At 38.3% G+C, this 19,742-nt stretch overlaps 1 protein-coding gene across 1 annotated transcript in view; it reads right to left on the reverse strand.

Annotated features, from left to right (window-relative positions):
* DOCK2 (dedicator of cytokinesis 2) overlaps nt 1-19,742 on the reverse strand; it is a 160,497-nt gene that overhangs the window by 93,848 nt on the left and 46,907 nt on the right. Inside the window, 2 exon segments of the mRNA XM_036391885.1 lie at nt 5,386-5,478; nt 11,973-12,121. Of these exon segments, the coding sequence (XP_036247778.1) occupies nt 5,386-5,478; nt 11,973-12,121 (242 nt within the window).

The following is a 19,742-nucleotide window of genomic DNA, read 5'->3' on the forward strand; positions in this document are numbered from 1 at the left end:
TCTAACACAAATAAAACCAGCAAGTTTTTTTTCTGTATTGAAGCCATTTTTACTAATTTATGATACAAAAGCCATCCTTTTGCCTTTCTTTCTGTTGACAAACCCAAAAAGCACTCATTTAAAGCTATCTGACTTTGGGTTTGCCCACATAATGCATATGATGCTTTCAATTTATTTTCAAAGGATCCAGATCATTTAATTTAAACAAACCACACCCCTTTGGTTCACCACATAGCACCAATCAATTCCTGGGGTCAGGAGAACTATGCAAAACAGAAACACTCTTTTTAGTTTAACAAAGTCCAACCAAAGGAAGTTACAAGTAAGGCTCTAAGTCTTTCTTATGACCTGAAGAAACATCAATACTCATAAAAATCTGAAATACACTGATTTAAGTGCTGAATCTGAAATACACTGATGTAAGTGCTGAATCTGAAATACTCTGATCTAAGTGCTAAATCTGAAATACACTGATCTAAGTGCTAAATCTGAAATACACTGATATAAGTGCTGAATCTGAAATGCTCTGATTTAACTGGTAAATCTGAAATACTCTGATTTAAGTGCTGAATCTGAAATACTCTGATTTAAGTGCTATCTGAAATACACTGATTTAAGTGCTGAATCTGAAATACACTGATCTAAGTGCTGAATCTGAAATGCTCTGATTTAAGTGGTAAATCTGAAATACTCTGATCTAAGTGCTGAATCTGAAATGCTCTGATTTAAGTGGTAAATCTGAAATACTCTGATTTAAGTGCTGAATCTGAAATGCTCTGATTTAAGTGCTTACAGGTTTCATATTTTAACGTCTGAGCTTGGTGAGATTCAGAACCATAACCAATCTTTAATCCTTAACCTCCCAGTCACAATTAGCTTTTGTTTTCCAGATTCCTGAGTTGGTGGTTTTTGATTTCTCTCTCAGTCAGTAAAGTCTGGACCATGCAGGTGTGGATGTGAAATTCTGTTTGTGACCTGTGCCTCCAGGGCCGCAGGGAAGCTCGGGGGGTTTCCAGGCCAGCCCAACCTCAGCCCTGCAGGAAAATCCACTTCTCTCTCAGCCTTCCCAGTTTCCCAACTCACCCCCCCAAGGCATCTGTTTTCTGGAGAGATATATGGAATTTCAGTGCTTTCCTTCAAGAAGGCTGCAAGGAGTTTTTACCCCCAGCCATCCCCACAGTGGTTGACACTCAAAAGGTTTTCTACATCAAACATGAGAGAGAACATTGGAACAAAAGGTTTTTTTGTCCCACTAAAAGGTGGAGAGGAGGTGTCAGTGGTGGATGCAGGAACAGGGTAATGCTGCTTTGATGCTGTTTTGTTTAGATTTTCAAATGTGCATATCTTAGCAACATAAGATAATTAGATTTAAAGCTTTGTAACCCATAACAGGAGAATCTTGGCTATATGAAAATATGATAGGAAAGCACTGGGGTTTTTATTATTTAAAATATTTAAAAATTTAATTGTTTCAAAATATTTGAAATATTTTAAAACAATTAATTGTTTAAAAATATTTAAAAATATTTTATTAACTAATTATTAATTCCTATAGGAAATAAATAAGTACCAGATACACACTACACAATTTATAGTGTGAGGATTGGAAGATAAAAGTACTAGCTACAAAAAACTTGTCTGGTTTACAAAATTACAGCAAAATCCCTAAAAACAGCTCCCAGAGCCGGAAAGAAATGTTAGAAATACAAACATATTCCTAAATAAAATTAAAAAAAAAAATACACAAGCCCCCCATAAGTTGTCAAAAATCCTACCAAAAAACCCAAACCACAGCTACTTGATAGCACTTGATTACAAAAATATTGTGAGTTTCTGAGAAATATATATTTAAATGATATATAATATATATGAAACATATATATATAATACATATATATATAAAATATATATATATATATATATATATATAACATTTATATAAAACATTGCACAGAATGCAGTATATTCCAAAATTATTGTATTTGAAATTGTTGTTTTAGGGAGTTAAACTAACCTTCTCTAAAAATTAAAAATGTATGAATAAAAGACTGATTTGTCTCCTGTAACAGCAGTTCATGTAGGGCTTCTGATGGTACTGTGCACTAAAATAATCCTGCCAGCATAGACACACAACATCTTCCTAATGGCACGTGATCTCTGATGTATGTTTTGTATATTTCTAGGCCCTTTAAATGTGATGTTATCTTTTGCAATAAAATGAGATATTTTTATTAGGTTTCAGGAGTCAATTAATAATAAACAACATTTAGATTACAAAGGAAGGGAACAATTGTTCTTTCAGAAAAGAAAAAGGAATGGAAAACTAACAGGCATGTCGTGGAATCATTGTGCAGCATTTCCAGGTAGAGCAAGGATGTCAATTTGAATACCAAACAAAAAAGCTGTAGCTTTTAGCTAGACCATGAGTATATTTGGTCAAATTCTCCAACCATGGCAGCCTCTGCAAATAGTTTCTGTGATCGTTTCTTCTCTAGAGTAGCTCTGTTTAACAGAGTTCACAGATTCCTTCTGGGTAAAGTTTTATTTGTACAATATTATGTATGAATTCTTTCTAAAAACATCACTGTGTAGCATAGCTACACTGACTTCATCATGTTAAACTGATATGGTGAGAAAAATCAAGTTAGGAAGTACTAAAGGAAACCTTTCAGGTGCATATGGTGGATTTATGATATTTCTATTTACCTAACCAGGCCAAGACTGAAAACAAGTATTTCTGTATTCTACATGGTTTATGAATCAGACTTCTATAATTCCTGTAGGAGGGCTTCACTGCATGACAATGACCTTTATCTACAAGTCTAAGTCTCATGAAATATTATTCAAGGTAAAGCTTGAATAGCTGGTTTCAGACAATAAACTTGTCCCTCTCCATGGAAGTGTAGAAGCACTTCTACAACTACAAACAGTCAAGGTTTTGTGGGGTTTTAAGAGTGAAAACAACCAAGCAGCTGTTAAAGCCTTCAGCTGCTAAAACACCACAGTGAAGGCAAGAATGGCATTTAACTAAGTCTTCCCTGCAGTAGCTGCAGAGAGCCAAATTACCTTTCCACCATCACCTCCCTCTCCTGGGGAGATTATTTCTTTCTGAGCCTGACTCTTCTCAGTAATTACACTAACACAGCTCCCAGCAGGCACTTACCAGCTAAGCCCAAGGCAGAACCTCCCTTTCCCTTTAACTGGCATCACAGCACAAAAAGATCCAGGCAACTGTAAACCCACATCTCTGCCAACAAGCTAGAAGATTGTGAAAAGAACGCCTGAATATGAAAATTAACCTGCTTATCCCTGTCAGAAAGCAAGAAAGCCCTCAGGTAAACCAAATCCAGTTATCTGTCAGGTGCAAGGCATTTAAACTTGTAAGGAATTGCAGGTCTTGTAAATTGTAACCATTGTTCTTATCAGTGTTTGTATTACTTACACAGCATTTTCAAGTTATAGTAAATGACACTGCAGAAGTTAATAAAACCACTTGCAATGTTCACAAACACAGTAACAGATTTAAAACCTAAAGAATAACCTCCTGTCCTCCTGGAAGTGATAGATTTGTCCCCATTTGAAATGTCACTTGTACCTGTAAAACTTCAGCTACACAGTCCAGCTGCAGAAACTCCACATATCCCACTGTCCTTGCAGAATTCCCCCCAATTTCAGCAACTTGAGCTCATCTAAGCATTCTTCAGGACATAATTCTTGACTAGCTGCTTAATTTTGAAAAGATCAAGCACTCAGGATTTCACAGTAAGATTGACCCTCTCAAAAATGTTAAAGCAAACCTGAAAATTAACTTGGTGAACTAAAGTAGCACATAGAGCATAGTAAAAGCTTCTTTTGCCAGTTCTTTCTGAATACAAAAGACTTTTGCTCGTTAAAAACAATTTATTTGCATGTGAAAGGCTATTTTGTTAAGTGTTGCTTCAGCTATAGAAAATGTAGCAATTTATTAGAATACCCCTTCGAAAAACCTCTAAAATGCCCAATACACACATATCCAGAGGTGCTCATGAGCATAATTAGAAGAAAGGGAACGACATTTCAAAATTCACACTGAATTTGTTCTTTTCAGGTTAAAACAGCTGAAGAAATTACAGTAAATGGAAGGGGGAAAAAAGAAACAAAGCCATTTCAATTTACTGTAACCAGCTTGTTTCCTACTGGTTTCCTAATGGATCTTTTAGGCAGGATTAAAACAGGTTCATTTTGCTTTTTCATGTGCTGTTTATGGTATCCAGAAGTACTCCTTCACAGACTGGTTAGGTCATGCACAACACTCATATCATGCTTTCCTTGTACAGAAAACATTCTCCAACTCTCCAGAGAGCTGTAAGGGTCACTGGTCTCTGTTTCAAACCATTTCCTGTTGTGCCCATGGATGTGCCCGAGGGTTCCACATGAACAAGAACAACCTGGAGTTCAGATAAACAGCTACAGAGCTCAGATAAACAGCTACAGAGATGTCTCAAACCTGCTGATGTACCACCAGGAGTTCAAAGCACCCATTGGCAAATATTTCCTCTGAGGAATCAATTAGTCTCCTCAATTATTAGGAGCCTAATCATTAGGAGGCACACATGCTCTGGCAGGTAATGATCTAAAACTGTTATTTTCCAATAGAAGCAACCAGGGAAACACAGGACATTTTAAAAGGCACACTATGTATCTCTTGTGGCCAAAAATCATCAAGTAAATGATGCTATGATTTTGTGGAATAAAATAAATCTCCAAAGACAAACCATTAAAAAGCATCTTCCCATAAGTGAACAGTCTGAAGGGCAAGCTCCACATTCCCTATGAATTCCTTGCATTCTCACAAATAGCCTAAATCCAGAGGAGTGCTCAGGAGATGTGTACTTAAATGTGAATAACTTGCAGAATCTGTTCTCAAATATAACCCTAAAATCATGGAACGTTCACAAAAAAAATCTCAGGTGAGTGTTTAGTGCCAGCACATGCCCAAATACTTCTTTTCAGTTTTGCTAATACCATTTCACTTTAGATTTGTAGAAATACTCTTTCAATGTCTTATACCATATCCTTTATGCAGGTTTGCAAAACTTTCTTCTTTTTTGCAAATATCAACTAACTTTCTATTTCTCATTTGTTCTCTTAAAGAATGCTCAAATCTTTCAACTACACTTCAAAAGACTGCGACTACAATGTCACAGCTGAATGAAAAAGAAAAGTAAAGCTTGTGACTTTTTAAATTAAAAAAATAATTCACAAGGAACTTAATAATATATTCACAAATATATTCACAATATGCTATATTTTTTCAATAATTCACAAATGCTATATTTGCATTTTTTCCAGGATAACTATAAAATGAGTTTCAAAGCATTGAAAATGCATTAGACTATTACTCACAATTAGTGGATCTCGTCCCATGGTAATAACAGTTCTGTTCACTGTGCGTAGTAGCTGCACCATTATTTCTTGAATGTGGTGATAAGTTGAAGCCTGCAAATGAAAAAATCAGAGTTTTGATATTAAAATCATATCTCTTTGAAAAGTAAGAAGAAACCAATTCTTTCCATTTTGACAGTTCAACTTGTACAATATAGCAGCCCTATTGAAAGAGCAACACTAATTCTTCTTGCTCACACTGCTCCTTAATTCCAGCAATTTCAGTGGAATACTTGTGTCCAATTTCAGACCAATCTACTTCACAGCTGTCTTTTGTTTCAGTCACTTCCCATCTCTCACTTGAAGGACTCCTGTTCTCCCCCTAACTGAGCAGTCTGTGACTTAATCCTGGTACAGTTACCTTAAAGCAAATTCTCTCACAGCTCCCCACGTCTGTCAGTGCTCTCAGGGCAGGCTGGAGCTCAGGAACGTTCTTAGCTGGCAGTCACAAATATGGAGTTATTAAAGGAGAAAGTTGTCTTCATTATCTTCATTTACCTGAGCTGCTCTGGGAGGGCACAAACTGCACACAGTTTGCCCCAGTTCTGCTCTTGTAGGCTGAAGGAGGTTTGATTATTTATTCTAAAGTCCTAAGCAAATGGGAATGACATTCTGTTCACCAGTTTTACTGACTTTACTCTGATCACTAGACAACTTGGGAAAAAAGCATGCAACAAGAAAGAAAAAGCCTTAGCAAATTTCTGGTAGAAAAGGATATTTAGCTTACACCAAGACCCTTATTTAATGTCAGATACAGCATGGAAAGAACACCACAATCACAGGAGCCATGGTGAGCTCTTAATAATGTTTCAGGCAGCTGAGCCCCAGTACTATACCAGGAAAAACTGCTTCAGGTTCTGTTTTCCCTCTGAGTCAGCCAAATTGTCTTCTTTTTCTTTCTCCTATTCTGAGTGCTCTGGATCAGCCACACACCTCAAAACAGGGACCTTCCTCACACCTGGCAATTTATCCACTATTACCATTTAGTGCTCCTGTATCCTTTGACTGTTGCAGCACATGTCACAGCTGAGATGGCCACAATACACAGAGTGTCCCCATGCAGTTTCAGAAAGCTTCAACTCACACAGAATAACATCAGATCACCTCAGAAGGCTTCAGGTATCTGCCCTTCTTGTTCTTCAGCCCAACCTTGTATCCCCTCCTGTTGATGCCCTGCCCCTGTGTGCCCTCTGCTCCCTTTGGTGGTTGCTCAGTGCCCCTGGGCACTCCATGGCTCATTGCTGGCAGTGCTGCTCACCTGCTGCTCACAGCTGTGCCCATGGGGATGGGGCTGGGCCAGCCCCATCCCAATCACCACAAACTCTGTGCCTGCATTTGACAATGACACACACAAGCTGAAGTGATCTCCTCGCCTGTCACAGCATTTCAGAAGCTGTTATATTCTATAAATGAAAAATGTAGTCACAGAATAATTTGTGTTTGGTGTTTCCTTCTTTAAAATTTCACTTTCTCTGGTACAGTCCAATGTTTATAACACAACTATGCTTGAGAGTGGCTGCACTGAAGACACATTTGCTGTTCTTATAACATTGTGTAGCACTATAATTTAAAAAAATATCATCAACAGCCAAGACTGATAAACTATGTAGGAGCACTTAGCAGAGGGATCTAATTTGTTCATTAGTTTCCCATTTTTTTAAATTCAAAGATGAGGGCTCATATAATGCAAGTTCACTTTCACATTTCAGTATGTGTGCTATACCATAATTAGTAACAGTTCAGAACATTGCATAATGAGTTTTAACATTTAGCCCTGACTCCATCATTAAAGATGAGCTCTATTCTTAATTCACAAGTAGCAATAGTCTTCCTGGAAAGACTATTACATATGCTCAAGCACACAAAAGGTTATTTTCTGCTAGACCTTTGAATTTTCCGAGAAACATTAGCAAATGAAATAAAATGAAATAAAATGGTTTCTCTATGAAACAGAGACTTCCTTTCTTCTTGATGATCTAAGAAATAATTAGGCATTCATTGAGAAATTAACAAAAATTTTCACACACTGTCAATACACAAGATTTCATCTTTTATCTTACAGCTTCTAGCTTCAGAAGAAGATAGTCTAACAACCAACTGCAACATGTGCTTTTTCAGATCATACTTCTCTTCACAAGGATTACATGGGAAAACCCACCATCATTTGGCTTCAGTCCACTGATTAAGCATAAGATTTTTTTAGGAGCTAAATTAACAACTTGTATCACATATAAATGTTCCCTTGGAAAACATTAATTGTATTATTCCATTTAATTAAATGTGGTGATCAAAAATGTTTGTTTTCCCTGTTGTTCCAAGGCATGGAAGAACCAGAGCTCAGGTCAGCAGGAGGGAGTGTTCTCACAGAGCTCAAACACCTTCAGGTTCCATCTTGGGCTGGATGGCACAGCTTGGTACACAGATTAGTTAATAGAAAATCCAAACCAAACAAAATTTCACCTTCTTTCAAAAATATCTGTGCAGGGTAAAAGCAGACAGTGTTTGATTTACTTTTTTCTTCTATTTAAACTACTACAGGACTGGGACAGGAAAAGAAATTCTGTTTTTCCAGAGTCAACCCTGCACTTCAGATTCTGAGTGTTCATTTATTTGGACAGTGGCAAACAGGGACTCACTGAATGTCTGTGTGGGAATTCAATTTCACAACCTGTACTTGAGATACCCACTGGGAAACACTTCTGTCTATTCATTGCAGCTGTCCCTGCTCTGTGCCCTCCCAAACTCTCACCCAGCTCTGCCCTCCTCCCCAGAGTGGGGCTCTGTGAGAAACACAGGAGGCCTTGGCACTGTGCACTGTTCAGGAATAACTAAAATTTCATTGCTGCATGATCAACACTGTTCTGGTCACAAATCTAAACCATGGCACTCTGTGGGCAGCCACAGAGGAAATGAGCTCTGCACCAGCCAGATCCTGTGTGCTCACTCTCTGGTGCACCCAGTTCTGTAACTTGTATTCCTTCTTTGACACACACACAAATAAAGGCACATATAAAAGGATAACAATTTCTTTTTAAAACCATAACTCATAATCCTGCATTGTTCTGGCTGAAAAGTCTCTGCAGAAAACCTTAAGGTAATTGGCCCTGAAAGAACATGCAGAATTCCTGACAATATTCCTTTGAAATTCTCTTTTGCTAAAGCCTTAAGATCTGCCATAAGTTAGGGAAATGCTTAAAAAATTCTTTACAATTCTAAAATGCTTCCAGGCTTGTTTGCTAAACAGCTTAAAATGCAACTGCAACCAATTACTGACAATGCACAGAACAGGAAAAAATTCTTCATCTCTCTTGCACTTATAGTCAACCAAGATTTCACTGTAGATTCCAAGAGAAGGCATTTACCATTACATTTAATTTTGTAAGCACTATAAATAAAAAATTGTTCTGATTCAGGAAATATTAAAAAATAGCATATATATCAGATTAGAGGCAAAGTCACCTCATGGAGGACTGCCAGACTGCATGAAACAAAGTGTTGTAAAGAGGGAAAAGGGAAGTGGTTTTAATTAAAACAGAAACAAAAAATCACTGATTTCACCATGACCTTCATCAATGACTTACTTGAAGTTCTGATGTTTAACTGCATTTCACAGGTGCTTGAAGCATAATCTCAAGCTATGAAGCTAATTTCAGACATGATTAAATCAAAACAATGCCATTTATGTCCAAAAGTTGTTTGCTGGAGAGGAATCTTAAAATCAAACCTAGGCATCTCACTGAGATACCCAACAGTGACTGTCTAGTCATAAAAACCAACATACAAAACCAACACAAACCAGAGATTTTAACAACATGCTGGCTACCTGCAGAACCCAGCAGTGAGGCAGCAGCTGAAGAAAACAGGATTTGAACACAAGGATCTGATGATTCCCATGTTCCCACTTGCTAAACAATGTGAGGCACAACAGTAGAGCAGAGCTGGTAATATCAAAATACCCTTTCCTTTGACAAAGAAAACACACTCTTCAAAAATTCAGTAACTACTTCAAAGATCACCTCACAGTATAAATTTTCACCACATGAAACAGAACAACTACTGCTGTTTTTTCTTCCCTGTCCTTTGTGTGCCTTCTATTTCTGGTGACTTTCACAGAACAAATGCAATGCAAAAATATCAAAGTTAAGTTTCCAAAAAGTTTTGAATACTAGTCTAGAAACAAGGTTTCTCTACTGAGATAGAAAAAACAGAAGAAATAAGGACAAGACATTGGTGTTATTAATATTGTAACATGATTCTGCTACTAAAGGCTGGAGCTTTCTCCTCCAGCAGGTCAAACCATCCATTTTCTTAGAAGGAGGTTAAGAAATGGTAGGGAATGAATTGTTGAATAGAAAACTGCCTTCATCTTAGGGTTCAAGTGTAATCCCAGCTGAAACAATTTGGTTAATTCCCAAAGCAACTGTCTGTATCTAGATCACAGTGAATGAAGGCATCCTGAAGGACACTGCCAAACAATAATTTAGCCATATGTGAACTCTTTCATTTGCCTACAGGTTACAAAGTACTTTCTGCTGCAAGGCAAACACAGCCTTGAAACAAGAGTTCTCACTTTAGCTGGAGAATAAACATGTGTGTTACACTCCAGAGAAATCTGTAGTGGCTCTTAGAGAGAAATGACTGTGTGATCCTTGGATGCTGCTGTGTTCCCTTCCCTTGCTCCTTTTTCCTCCTTCAGAGAAGTCATCTTAATAGAAGATTTTCAGTACTGAAGCAGGATCAGCATTTGGTTAAAAAAATAAGCTAATAATCCATGGATTCCTCTCTCAAGGAAGGAAAAAGCTACACATTTGCTGTTGTGGTTACAAAGCCCAATGTTACAGTTAATGACACGTGATTAATATATTCTAAAATCCATATTTTCTCCAACCAGCAGTTGTATTGCCAGAGGCAGGCCAGGGTATGGACTTTCTGCAACAGAAGCATCTGGTTCTTTTGTTGATATCCCAACTATTCTACAATGTTTCTATGGAATATGATGCCTGTAGAGGGCTCAGCATGTTCTGATACCACTGCTGGACTTAAACTTACCCCCAGGGGCTTTTCTTCTTCTATCAGAAATGCATCAGTATTCACTGCAAGCACAATCTGTAGATAATGGAGACCCAAACATCTCACAGAGAATCTCCAGTCTACTTGCCTTGAAAGAAACTATTGCAGAAATGCCACCTCTGTTGAACAAATTTCAATATAAATTTTTTAATGTATGTGTTTTAAATTCGCAGCAATTCTGCTGTTCTGCATAATGTTCTCACTCACACAAAGATGAGCTACAAAACCATATTTTCAGTAGGCTTTAATGAGTCTTTTACATGTCAGCAACTGCTGCTATGGACAGCAACTGTTAAATTCAAATATAAACTTCATTGAAGTGGTACACACAGAGAAAGAATTACTCCATCTTGCTTTACAACTGTATTTTACCCTTTAAAGGGTAACAAAACTGGTTACTTTGCATTATAGCCTTATGAGATGATAGCTTCAATTTTTGCCCTATCATGCTTTCACCATTTATCTTAAGAATTACATTTCAAATTTAAATGTTCCAATATTTCTTTTGTATCCCCTTGGATCAATCCCTCCTGAACTGCTTAAGTCTAAACCAATGAGGCAAATAGCTCATAATACACATGGAAATATTGCCCTGTGCAAACTGAAAAGCCTCAGCAGTATCAAAGATTTTTATGAAATTAAGATATATGCTGTAATGATTTCATTTACTAGGAAATGATCCAGGGAGCCACAGTGAAAAACTCCTCAAATGACAGCTTGCCTTAATCCAAAGTCTGCAAAGTTTGAACACATGTATCAGAAAACTACAGCTGAGGAAAAATCAGCACATATTCACAGGTTAAGGTAATTACAGCTTTCTTAAAGCAATTAATTATGATGTTTTCTCAGAATAAATTCCTCAAATTATTGAGAAGTTTCATTGAATAAACTACTGCTCATTAAAAAGTGAGAGAATAAGAAGTCAATTCAAAATTCTTCCAAATGAGGAAAAAAAAGGACCACCCAGATGAAAATTTCAGTGTTCCAAAATGTCAGAAATCTGATAAAGAAACTACAGTCTCCAAATGAAATATGGTAAAGAGTAATCTGTTCTATCCACACTTTGCTGAAGCAGAAACCACACCCGACAACATTGGTACACTGAAAAGCATTGTTTCAGAAACTACAGGGGCTTTTACAAAAGGAGCAAGATGAAATTTGAAATTTATTCTGTATAGTTAAAATAATTACAGAATAATTGAGAAGTTGTGGTTGAAAGGGACCTTACAAGGTCATGCAGTCCAAGCCCCTGCAGTGAGCAGAGACATCTTCAGCTGAATGAGGTTACTCAGAAGTCAGTATTCATCTTCAATACCTCAACTGCCTTTTGGGTTGAGTTTATGAAAAATAGGAGAAAAGTTCAATTTGCCACTGACTTGTGCTAAATATTTGAAAGAGATTAATCATCATCAATAATTTACTTCCTATCAGCTCAGGCTTTCTACAGACTTGGGCTCTACATTATCATCAATACTTACAGGGTCTTGACAGCTCAGAACCTCCAGGATGCTATTAAGTAATTCTACACAGTACTTCCTCTCCTGCACCTGGAGCTGCTGATCCTCCTTCTGTTCCAGTAATTCTCTCAGCTCTTTTGTAATCACAGGAAGCAGAATGTCCCTGCATTCTGAAAGAAAGCAAATTGTCTAAACTACAAGTATAAATGAAATAATATGTGCAAAGCAACCCTCTCCCAAACAGTGGAACACAATATGCTTTAACAGCCACAGTCCCAACATGGAATTGTTGATTTTCCAATCGTGCCTTGGGAATATTCCAAACTTGTGTGGTATTTTCACAAGTCAACAGTATTTTCATACATCAAAGCCAAAAGTTCCTGATAAAAATAATTCTCTTCAGTTAAATTCTGAGCGCTGAACATTTGGGGACAAATTACTCACTTACATACAAAGCATCTTGAAATGAATTGTTTTAGTAATGGAGGATTTTAATGTAAGAAAATTACTGTATTTATTAACTTATTTCTGAAAATAAGACTCAAACAGCAGAACTATGTGCATAATTTTTGAAATGTTTCTTCTGAAGGCACATATAAGAATGTAGACAAAGAAAAGACTCTAATAAAAGGCCTATCAAGCCTGAGATAGTGAGAGCTGTGCATACATTCATCTTCATTTAAATTTAAGGAAGCTGACACAAATATGAAGTTACACTCCAATGTCACATCCACATTGACTTTTTAAGAGAGAGGTGCTTAGAGAAAATGTCAGGAGTACAAAATACACACATTTGAAATAACTTGAATGAGACCAATATCTATCCAGGAAGAAAAAAAAAAAAAGTACCTTTTTAAAGAATGATTTAGAGCACCTGGACTCACAGTGATAAACAAGTGCGGGGTGGGACATGGTGAAACTTTATCTAACGTGATTTAAAACAAGCCAGGGGCTCAGAATCCCCCCAGAATAAGGGTATCAGTACAGGAAGACAGAAGGGTGAGAGAAGGAAGAAAAGAGACAAAGAGAGAGAGAAGGGAGAAAGAAAAAGAGAGAGGGAAAGAGGGAAAGGAATGGAAAGTAGATGATAACTGCCTGAATTTTGCAGATGAGGCAACAGAAGCAGTCTCTGCAGATTATTCTTATTTGAAGTAACAGCTCCAAGCTACATGAAGCCAAGAGCTTTTAATCATGTCTGAAGAGCAGCATCATTTCTTGCCTCAGAAAGTATCTCTGCTCTTGGTAACTATTTCTATAACACTTATTGCAAGCTACAAGACAAATCTAGCCCAATAACTAAATTGCAAACTCACCAGTGAGACAGCACTTAAAGAACACATATCAACACAAGACCTGTTTCAACAGCAGCATAAAAATGAATTTCACAGAGCCTCAGTTCCTTTTTGTGCCCAATTCTGCACAGACATGCTGCCTGCACTTCCTGCAGGCCACAGACTCCCCTCTGCAGCAGAAACCAAAGAGCTGCTGTCACAGAGCACAGAGTGGAGCCCAGCAGCAGGGGATTCCAGCCCTCCTGAAGGACTTCTGGGTGGGTTTGTGCTCATGGACACAGAGAACCTCCAGAAGTCAGGACTGGCAGCTTTGTGGTCACCAGCTGCAGACAGCAAATGCTATCAGTTTTCTGAAATTGAGATGTAACTCAATACCTAGCAAACACTTTCTTGATTTGCTCATATGAACCACTTCTAATTGTGACTCCAACAAATGCACGCTATTAGCTGAAGCCAAAACTAAATCAAAGAAACATCATTAGCAACAAAAAAAGTTGCAATACCTAAAAACTTGCTGAAATGTGATAGGACCATTTAAATAAAGGGTTTATACATTCAGTCAACAAATAAGTGCAAGTTATAAAAGAGATTATTAGCTCACTATTGAAAAAGCTAGCAAACAAACTTAAGTTCTGTTTTCACTGTTATCTGTAGAAACTGTCCTTCAACAGTCTAAGGCTATCCAGGGAGGAAAGTGTTCCCAGTATGATCAGTTCAGAATTTATTCATTCAGATTCTGACCACTCCAAAAACATTTAAGCTATATTTTGGATATTTTGGATATAGCACTTACTGCTAACTAAGTTCCATTTAATGGTGCTTAGCAGAAGGACTGTAAGTGTAGGAGTCTTACTGAAGACTCAGTACAGGTTTAACAGATTTTAAAGTGGATCAGATGAAGTAGAAAAATGGAATCACAAGCCAAGCAAGCAGCTCAGGCTGGATGTAAGGAAAAGCCTCTCCCTCCCATGGACAGGCAAGCAGCAGAACTAACAGGTTGCACAGTCTGTCCTGGAACAACCTGCTCTGACCTCAGAGCTGACCTCATGCTGAGCTGGGGGCTGGACTGGACACATTCCCAGATTCTTTCTAAGTATTCTTCAACTATTCTAGGATCCTTGATTGCCAAAACTGCTAATCAGAGGTAGTGCAGCAGGAGCTTGGTGCACTGCAAATGACCAGCTTGTAAAGAAACTACATATAAGAAGAAACTATATATAAAGATATATATATATATATAAGTTACATATAAAGAATATATAAACTATATATAAACTATAGATATAGTTTATATATAGTTTATATATAGTTTATACAAAGAAACTATAATGAAAACTCCAGAACTGAACAGAGAAGACACGGGTAGCAAGTAAGTGCCACAACACAAAAGAAATTTCCAGGAGATCCTGAATCTCTGCAAAATGGACAGAGACTGTCAGAAAGTTAGGAACAAAGTTACACATATGCCTGTAAACATAAATGATGACATTTTTGGGGCTTGTCATTTTTTTATCCATGGACTCAAACATCAAGGTGTTCTATATCAGAAGAGATGATATCAAACTCATTACTCCAAAGACAGATAGGTGAAACCCATTTCTCGTCATTTTAATCCCTAGAACTTGCACAGTATCTGTAGTGAGGCATAAAAACTGTTTCACATACATTTAACCTGTATGGAAATACACATAGAGTAAAATTTCTCTTTTCTGGTCTCCACTCTGCTCCATCCCTGTGTTCCTTTCCAGATTCTCTGAGTGTGTGCAGGATATGCTGAAGGAATGATTCAGCACCAGCTAAACCCCACATTTCTCTATAGCATTGTGGATGCCATACACCAAGCAAACTCTTGGCACTAAAACACACCTGCATTCCTCTCCCTACCTGAACTCTGCAGTTACAGCAGAGTTCTACTCATGGCAACACTTGGTACCACAAGTTCTCTGCTCTCAACCTGCTCTGTATAAATGACACTTTGAATAAGGATTCAGAACTTACTCTAACCATCTGTAACAGACACAGTAACAGCTACAACTAATTCAACATGAAGATGAACATATTTAGACAAACACATTCAACCTTTAACTAATCTGCAATGACATGTAGAAATACAGATTCCAAATCAGCAGCATGTGAGAAATTCAGCTGGCAACTCTTTCCCATAACTTAAAAACCATTCTTAAAAATAAGGCTTGAAAACACTTACTCTTCAAAAGGTATCAGTAGGCAGTGCTGTGCTAACAGGCTGCTCATAACAGCAAAGTTCAAAGTCACATCACATTATGTGACATCTCAGCCACTTTTCACCTCTCACAAGGAAGATGGAAGGTTCTTTGCACGTTCCAGTCTCACATCTGCCAGGATAAACATACTTATTGCACTCACTCCTTCAAAATTATATCCAGCTCAATTTTAAGCTATTAGATGTCCCTTTGAACTGTCTGACAGTTAGCAAATACAAAAATTCCTTTGGGGTAGCTTTCAAAGTTACCAGGAGCAACTGGATAATAAAACCTATACCTAATGAGCTTTATTTCAAAAGCAAAGTAAGAGACTAAATTGAGAAAAGTCATTGGCAAGAGGAATCCTGCCTTCTAAAGTACATTTTAATGTGTCCTCATATAGAAAATAAATCCCTAGGATTGAAGGTTAGTGTTATGGGTATATTAATCACCAAATTACACCTGACTTCACATGCCAGGGATGCCCATTTGATCAATAATCAGGAAGCATAGAGGAGATCGTAACAAGTTGCACCAAACACTTTAAAGAGGAGGGGGAGCAAACTATATTGAATTTAAAACTCCTCCACACCAGCCTTCAGAGGTCACTTAAAGCTTCCTACCAGAATGCAAAATGCCTGCTGCTGTCTATAACTCATTTAAAACCCCCACAACACATATTTTGGTGAAAGAATCAAATCTTTTACATAATTTGTCTCCCATATAGAGCCATTCCATATTCTTTAAACATGAAAAAGGCAGGGCTTCTTGCATAGACCCAATTTTCTTATTGTACTGAGGGAACAGCTGAGGCAGAAGGTACAATTGGTTTCCTCCAGTTTTTAGAGCTAATTGCTCTCCAAGCTTCAGTAATCCCAGTTGTCCTTGGCAATATAAATTAAATTGGATCCATATTTGATATGTACAGAATCTCCTAAAAGGACTTAACATATACAGCTGATCAATTATTTACAGGGTATTTTCAGATGTGAACAATGTTGAAGTGTCAAGCTACATGGAAATTCAAAGGTTGTTTAACTCTTCTTAGCTATATTATTTCCTTTTAAAAAAGGTCAAACTTTCCAATAATACTAATATGAAAAGAATCAATAGATTTTAGTAAGAAACCTCATTTTTTGTGTTAATTAGTTTGGTTAATATTAATGCTTTATGTCTATATTTTTTGACTGGCTGCAAGCTAAACTCAGCTTGTTGATTATACAGGAGAATTACTTAATTTTGTAATGTAATTCTAGGACACTATTGATAAATAGAAGAAAAGGAAAAACTAATTAGGTTTTAGAAGACCCCTACCAGTTAAAATCATCCCATATGAGGATGAACTTCAAGATATTCTGAAAAACACATTGAATCAAAATCCATTTCCAAAAATGGAAAAAACCCAGTATTTGTAGCAAGGTAGACCTGACCTCAGCCCAAGCCTGCAGGTGGACTAAAGGAAATATAAACCTGTAGTTGCTTCCTTGTAACTTTGAAAAACCAGCTAAAACTATTTCACTAGGACATCATATAAAATATGAAATTCTTGTACTATCTTGGGACAAAGAAAAGTTTATTGAACCAGTATATAAATTTCTGATTCTAATACTAAGGTATCATTGCACAAGTTACATAAGGAAAATGAGCCAAGTGCTTGTTTAACATCAGTAATTCACTGGCCTGGGAAAAGGAGAAAAAAAATTTAGAAAATGGTGGAAGACTGCAATTGAAAAAATATCTAAAAGAAAACTTTATGTTGTAGTTGATGTTTTAGGCTCATCACTGGATGCACCCTCAGCAAGGCTGCAGATGGCACTGAGCTGGGCAGGAGGGCTCTGCAGAGGGACCTGGCCAGGCTGGATGGATGGCCCAAGGCCAGCAGGGGAAGTGCCAGCACACTGGCGTGCTGGGGACACCTGAACATGAGCCCAGGTGTGCCCAGGTGGGCCAGAGACCAAGGGCACCTGGCCTGTCCCAGCCAGGGTGTGGCAGCAGGAGCAGGGCAGGGACTGTCCCTGTGCTGGGCACTGCTCTGGGCACACCTTGAGGGCTCTGTCCAGTCCTGGGGCTCTCAGCAAGAAAGGCACCGAGGGGCTGGAGCCAGGCAGGAGAAAGGAACAGAGCTGGGAAGGGGCTGGGGGAGCTGGGGGGCTCAGCCTGGAGAAAAGGAGGATCAGGGGGACCTTCCTCCTCTACAACTCCCTGAGTTGCTCTCTTGAGTAGCAGAAACTGCCTCAGGGGGTGTCCAGTCCTGGCCCAGGCTGCCCAGGGCACCGATGGAGTCACCATCCCTGGGGAGATTTAAAAGATGGGTGGATGTGGGGACATGGTTTAGTGCAGCCTTGGCAGGATTAGGTGTAGTTGGACTCACTCTTAAGGGTCTTTTCCAACCTAAACAAATCTCTAAGTCTGTGATGAAGCAATTCACATTCTCACACCTCCTTCCATGCCCCAGGAAAGCTCAAGACAGACAAGGGAGAGACATAGAGAGGGGAAGATGCCTATTTAAATACTAGCTGCTTTCTTTTCTGCTTGATAAATAATGTAAGAACATTGCCAACAATCTATTCTTAATTGTTCAAAAACATGAAAAATCCCAACTGTTCTGACTGTTTTTATTCTAGCTGTCCCAACTTTTATTAGAACACATAAAACATCAACATACAGTTTGAGCATCTTGCATTTTCTTCATCAAGGTCTGTCAAAAGATTTAGTGTTATGCATATTCATCAATCCCAAATTCCAACCCACTTCTTGGAGAGGTTCCCTGGCAGCACCTTCCTGCATAAGGACAGGTAGATCCATTGTTGTCCAAGATTAAGGAGTTATGTGTTTTCTATTTTGGGTTTAAGCTGGATTTTTTAACCCTTCTATTCACCTTATTCCCTTTGGAAGATACCTAATGATTTCTTACGTACCAGGTAAATGAAATTCAAACTCTTAAGTCATTAATGCTATCATGTCATTAAAAAAGACATTTGGGTCTCCTTCAGCAAAGATCACAGACGGGTTTCATTCCTGACTGCCTCATACATGCAGCCAAAATGGTAATAAAGATTTAACACCGCTTTTGTCTCCCTTAGGAAACACTTCTCTTGATTCCCTGGCATGCCTGTAGTCATATCCATCTGTTAGGATGGCTTCATGCCCACTTAAAAACTGGCATGCCAATTTAATAAGGACATAGGTGTCATCTGAATACAGATTTAGAACAAAGCCTTAAAAATAAAGCCAGTGAACAACATTCTTTCAATGAGGTGAGACTTCTGATGGCAGCCAGTACTCAATTAAAGCATTGTGCTTCTTCACAAAGGACATCTGTTCACAACTGCAGCAATCTTCCTGTTAAAAGTCTTCCCTCTTTGTAATTTGCAATTTAACTCTTTGGTTTACTGAGGAGCCCAAGAGTAATGATTTTAAAATGGTATACTTTTCATTCATTGCTGAATCTTAATTTAAATTTCACAGCTTAGATAAGAGCCACAGAAAGGAAGGTACCACAGGTTGTCACTATCATATTTTCTGAAAATTCCATTCACCAGGATTTCTTCTCCTGCAAATCTGAGAAGCCTCAGAGAAAAATGAAAACAATAATTATCTGATTTGCTTCTCCTGTGTTTTGCTGCTTTGGAATGTGGTTGGAGATTGGTCATTAAGTAAAAACAATTCACATGTTGGATAAACAATCACTGTCCAGCTGTGTTGGGGCTCTGGAGAGTCACGAGTTTTCTGTAAGGATCCTTTCTCTATTCTAGAATAGGATAGGATAGGATAGGATAGGATAGGATAGGATAGGATAATAAATTAACCTTCTAAGAACATGGAGTCAGATTCAATCATTTCCTGCTTTGTCCTGGGGACCCTGAAAATACCACAGCAGGTCACCTACAGATTCTGACAGCACTGCAAGATGCAAATTCTCTTTGTGCCCTGGACTCTAATAGGAACATGAAGGGAGTTGAAACACAGGAGCCTGAGGCCAGCACTCAGCAGCTGCTGGCAGCTCAGAGTCAGCAGGTGAGGCAGGACACAGAGCAGGTCCTGTACCCAGAGCACAGCACTGACCCCAGGAGCAGCTGCACTGGTCTGCACCTGCCAGCTTCCAGGTGTGTGTTCAAGGGTCCCCCTTATGAGGGCTGAGCAGTGCCAGGCACTCCAGGGCAGCCAGAATTTGCAGCACAGCCCTGCTCTAGCCAAGAGAGCATTCCAGCGCTCGGTGCCTTTTCCAGCTTGCAGGCATTGCAGGCTGCCAGGCAGACACAGCCTTGTCAGCACAT

This window comes from Molothrus ater, chromosome 15 (genome assembly GCF_012460135.2).
Source record: "Molothrus ater isolate BHLD 08-10-18 breed brown headed cowbird chromosome 15, BPBGC_Mater_1.1, whole genome shotgun sequence".
Lineage (NCBI taxonomy): Eukaryota > Metazoa > Chordata > Aves > Passeriformes > Icteridae > Molothrus > Molothrus ater.